The sequence below is a fragment of the Bactrocera latifrons genome, unplaced genomic scaffold, assembly GCF_001853355.1.
Source record: "Bactrocera latifrons isolate USDA-ARS-PBARC rearing strain unplaced genomic scaffold, ASM185335v1 scaffold_416, whole genome shotgun sequence".
In the NCBI taxonomy this organism is placed as follows: domain Eukaryota; kingdom Metazoa; phylum Arthropoda; class Insecta; order Diptera; family Tephritidae; genus Bactrocera; species Bactrocera latifrons.
In genome coordinates this window covers 131089-135512 of record NW_017537064.1, presented here as the reverse complement: position 1 = coordinate 135512, position 4424 = coordinate 131089, and the positions used below count along the sequence as shown (strand labels likewise).

Below are 4424 nucleotides of genomic sequence, written 5' to 3'. Positions count from 1 at the left end.
TGCTGCTTAAAATACTTTACAATTTTCTAGAAATATTAATGCATAATTAGTGAATAAGCATACAAATTTTCTAAAAAAGTTAATATTGATATTTTTTGAGTTATTCGTAATTTCTAAAGTATTAATCTACGCTTTGGTGTTGATGCTGGTTCCAAGATAGGCGAAATTATCTACGACTTCGAAATTATGACTCTCAACAGTGACATGGGAGCCATGTCGCGAATGCCACGACTATATGTTTGATGACAGGAGTTATTTCGTCTAGTCCTCATTCATTACCAGGCCCATTTGCTTCGATTTTTTGTCCTATCTGGAGAAAGTAAAACGACGGCTGATATGACCAATGATAGCGTACGCCGGCAGTTGTACACTTTTTTTGATGGTTCTCTATTTAGCTCCGCAGCTCGTATTATTTTCTCCAGGAGTATTTATCAGAAATCTCGTTTGGTATTGAACGGCTCGGAGAAGTCCTTCCCGATTCTGATGGAGCTTTTGGTGTTGCTCAACGTCAACTTACACAGCCGTATTAGTTTTGTGGGGATACCAAAATGAGACATCGCGGGATAAAGGCAAGGATTGGAGAGCATTCTGAATATATGTCAAATTTTTTATTATATATTTATCATAATTTTATAGATACTTAGTGAAAAATACAAAACGATATCTCTTACAAACGAAACCACTATGCAATATTCTGTTCCAAACTTTCTTGGCTCTTGATTCATAACATTGTAAAGCAATTTTTGTTATTTCGGCACTCTAAACAAATTTATACTTATTCTTCATTTCACTACGAAATGACAATTCAGTCCCCGTTTTGCTATGGTATAAAATAATCAAAACAAACGAAACCAAATCTGAACAGAAAACATAAAAACACGTGATGTTTACCCAAGAATCATATGCAATAAAAGAGATAAGTCTTTTTAGAGTCTTGCATATACATATATTGTATATAACGAATATTTTTCAAATATCTAAATATATGTATATGTACATATTTTTCGTTACATCTTCCGTTTCCGTTATTAAATACTCCACTCACCATCGCATCGTCGGAAAATGTTTTACTGTCATTTGCACCATTGTGAATGATTCATTTCTGCTGCTATTGCATTGTTTTCCTTCGGTGTCAAAAATTTTCGTTTGCGCTGCTTAGTATTTTACATCGAATATAATAGCAGCTATTTGAGTCCATCATAATTAGAAGTGTTTAAAAACGCCGACAAGCTGAGTAAATTACCTACAAATATAAAAACAAAAAAATTATAACAGTTCTGGCCATACATTGGCCTGCTAGTGAATTGTCAAAAAACACGACATAACTTATTGTCACCGCTGTCTAATAGGACTCAACTACAAGAATGGCCTCTACAATGCAGCTGGAGTTTTCGCAGGCCATGTCCGATTTTAAGACGATGTTTCCAGACATGGATCGCGAGGTAATTGAAGCGGTTTTGCGTGCAAACCAAGGCGCTGTAGATGCCACAATTGATCAGCTATTAGCTATGTCGACGGATAATCAAAATGAAAAACTGCGTAATGAATTGGACGCAAAAACATCACCCCAACGCAGTCTTATAAATCTTCATGGCATAGATAATCAGCCTCCAACAGCACAATTAATTGATACATCTGACGGATGTTCTACAATTGCACCAAGTAGTCAACAAAATGCAGCAGCTGCTGCAAATGCTGTGTTATTGAATCTCAGCAGCAATAATGCTGTCAGCTCATCACCTAATCATAATACTGGTGCATCGCCCAAACAGCGACTGGTAAGTGCCAACAACAAATCATCTGCAAATGTCACACCCAAACGTAGTGGTGGTCATCATGGTACGCGACGTTGGAATCCACCTATGCTCGGCCCACTACCGGCAGGCTTTCTAAGGATCACACCGAGTGCACAAGATGGAATAGTGCGTGATTTTGACTTGCCCGACGAACAATTCGCAATGATGTTACAAAATGAGGAATTTATGAATCAGTTACGGTGGAATCAGGAATTTATGAATGCGTTAGAAAAAGAGCAATGCGGCAAAGGAAAGGGCGAAGATGACGCTGCATTCAAAGAACGATTGAAACATATGGGAAAGGTGTCACGAAAAAAGTTTTTACAAATGGCACGTGTGTTTACATGGCAGCGTAACAAAAAAACAACAACAGCCAAGCAAATAGATTCACTACCTCTGAAAGAGGAGCCCAGCGACGACGAGGATCACCATCATGGACAACGTAAGTAAAAAACGGTAGTTGTGTGACAACTTGGGGAAACCCCATAATCACCTTGTTAGTGGTATGATGCGTGTTACGAAATAATTATGTAATGTTTTAGTTTTTAATTTTAAGCAAATAGTTGTTGATATAGTGTATAAGTTGCTTTCGCATTTTGGTTGCAGCTAATCTTCATAAATTTATTGTTTTCTATGTACTTTTAAGCTTTATATGCGATTGCAATTATCTAACGTGATGCTCATAAGCTTTCCATGCCGATAAGCATATATACATACATATATACTAATAATGTATATATGTATATACACATGTATTTATATATATCTGTGGTTGTAAAAGACGAAAGACAAATTCCAAATGTACACAAAGCGTTAAAATGGTAGATTTTATCTTAAGTAAACTAAGTTATCAAAAAAATGCTTTAAATATTTTGTCCTCTAATGAATTGCGAAGAATAATGGTGTGATCGCATAGGAACAAAGAGATGAGTAATGTATATTAGAAGTGCAATAAAGAGTTCAACTATAATTGAAATATATAAACACGAGCCATTGTAATTGGTTTTAGATTTGCGAAGGCTGATTGTTGTTTGTTATTTCACTGAAAAGTGGTATTAAAATGTGTATATTGTAAATGCATTTATTTTTTTGTTTTTTTTCTGCAAAATGCAATAAAATTGTTATAGATTTTTTATTTTTTAGCTATTAAATTTGCTTTAAGTGCACTACACTATATAATTTTGTGATGGTTAATATAATTTTCCTTTTGTTGTGGAATGTGGAGATGCAGGCACACGTTTGCTTCCTATAGTTCAATATGAATCTCATAACAACACAAGAGTTATTATTGAAAAAAAAAAAAAAGAATATTTATCTTGATGCTGCGTTTGGGCCTATTATGTTAGTTTGTAAAGAAAAATGTTGGATCGGACTGAAAATATACATCATGAACACCTACACACATAAAGAAAATGAAAATCGTATGTATATACTTACATCCATACATACATATATCCACAATATATACATAATTATAATCTAAATATTACAGTAAACTTAAAAACTTGTGTATAAATAATGAAAGAGTATATTCTCTTGATATCAAAGTAATGTACAAGTCCATTAATAAATGTTAATTATAATGTCATATTTAAAAATTAGTAGCAAAAATTTAAATTTTCAACTATTTGGGTTTTCTCCAGTCTGAAGACAAACTTCCAAAGATATGATATATGCCATATACATATACAAACACAAATACATATATGCAATTTCACATTTAAAGCTGAAAAATTATACTCTAAAGCCACAGTATGGCTGATATCCCATGAATCTTCGGTATAAAGCGAATATGTATGCAATATATATAATACTATAATATACTAAGTAACTATAAAATATATTGCCTAATTTTTAGCAATAACGCTAGTCACAATTCCATTTATAAAAAAATCAAAACTAACAATTTTAAATAAGAAGAAGAATTTTAGCCAAGAAAACACTACCATTATATAATGGAAACTGAATACTTAAATCTTTTTTTAATTCACTTTTAACTTTGTTGAAAAAAAGTCAGTGTTTTCATTTTGCTCGCAATACCTAAATAAAATGAGCACAAGGAATGAAAAACGAAAAATTGTTTTATATATTTTTGTGTTATGCTTATGATTCAATTATAAAAGGTCCTGTTGCTGCAGAGCGTGCTTACTCTTGCGAAAGAAGTCTTTGTATTCATAATTTCGAAATCACTTTTTTTATTTTTCTCATGCATTATCCGTTTTAATTTTGATTATATTGTGTTATTTAAAATATATTCGTATTGAGTTATCACACAAAAAACTCTTTTTTTATTGCTGGAAATTTTTTAACAAATTATTTTTGATTCGTAAAAACAAAACAATATAAAAGAAAACGGCATATTTTGACACTATGTATCCACACTTTTTACAATTTTTATTGTTTTTGTGCTATTGACACAACCTCCTGTAATTGAATTATGGTTATGCTACTCTAAATATTGAGTGCGAAATAAGAAGCTTAAAGAAATTAAATGATTTCATTATTTGCTACTAAAAATGCATATCATATTGTACATATTGTGCCAAATATTAGTTTATTAGATATATCATTCAACAACGGCAATGCAGCAAAATGTTTTACATGTACAAAATATTTTCACGAGAAATC

At 32.2% G+C, this 4424-nt stretch overlaps 1 protein-coding gene across 1 annotated transcript; it reads left to right on the top strand.

Moving 5' to 3' along the window:
* The first annotated feature begins 991 nt into the window (after positions 1-991).
* On the top strand, positions 992-2785 carry LOC108972691 (CUE domain-containing protein 1). Its single transcript, XM_018939403.1, has one exon. The coding sequence runs from the start codon at positions 1365-1367 to the stop codon at positions 2244-2246; it is 882 nt and encodes a 293-aa protein (XP_018794948.1). The 5' UTR covers positions 992-1364; the 3' UTR covers positions 2247-2785.
* The last annotated feature ends 1639 nt before the right edge of the window (positions 2786-4424 follow it).

What these genes read in the sequence shown, in the direction of transcription:
- LOC108972691 (XM_018939403.1), top strand. Translation starts at nt 1,365, where the DNA reads ATGGCCTCTACAATGCAGCTGGAGTTTTCGCAGGCCATGTCCGATTTT.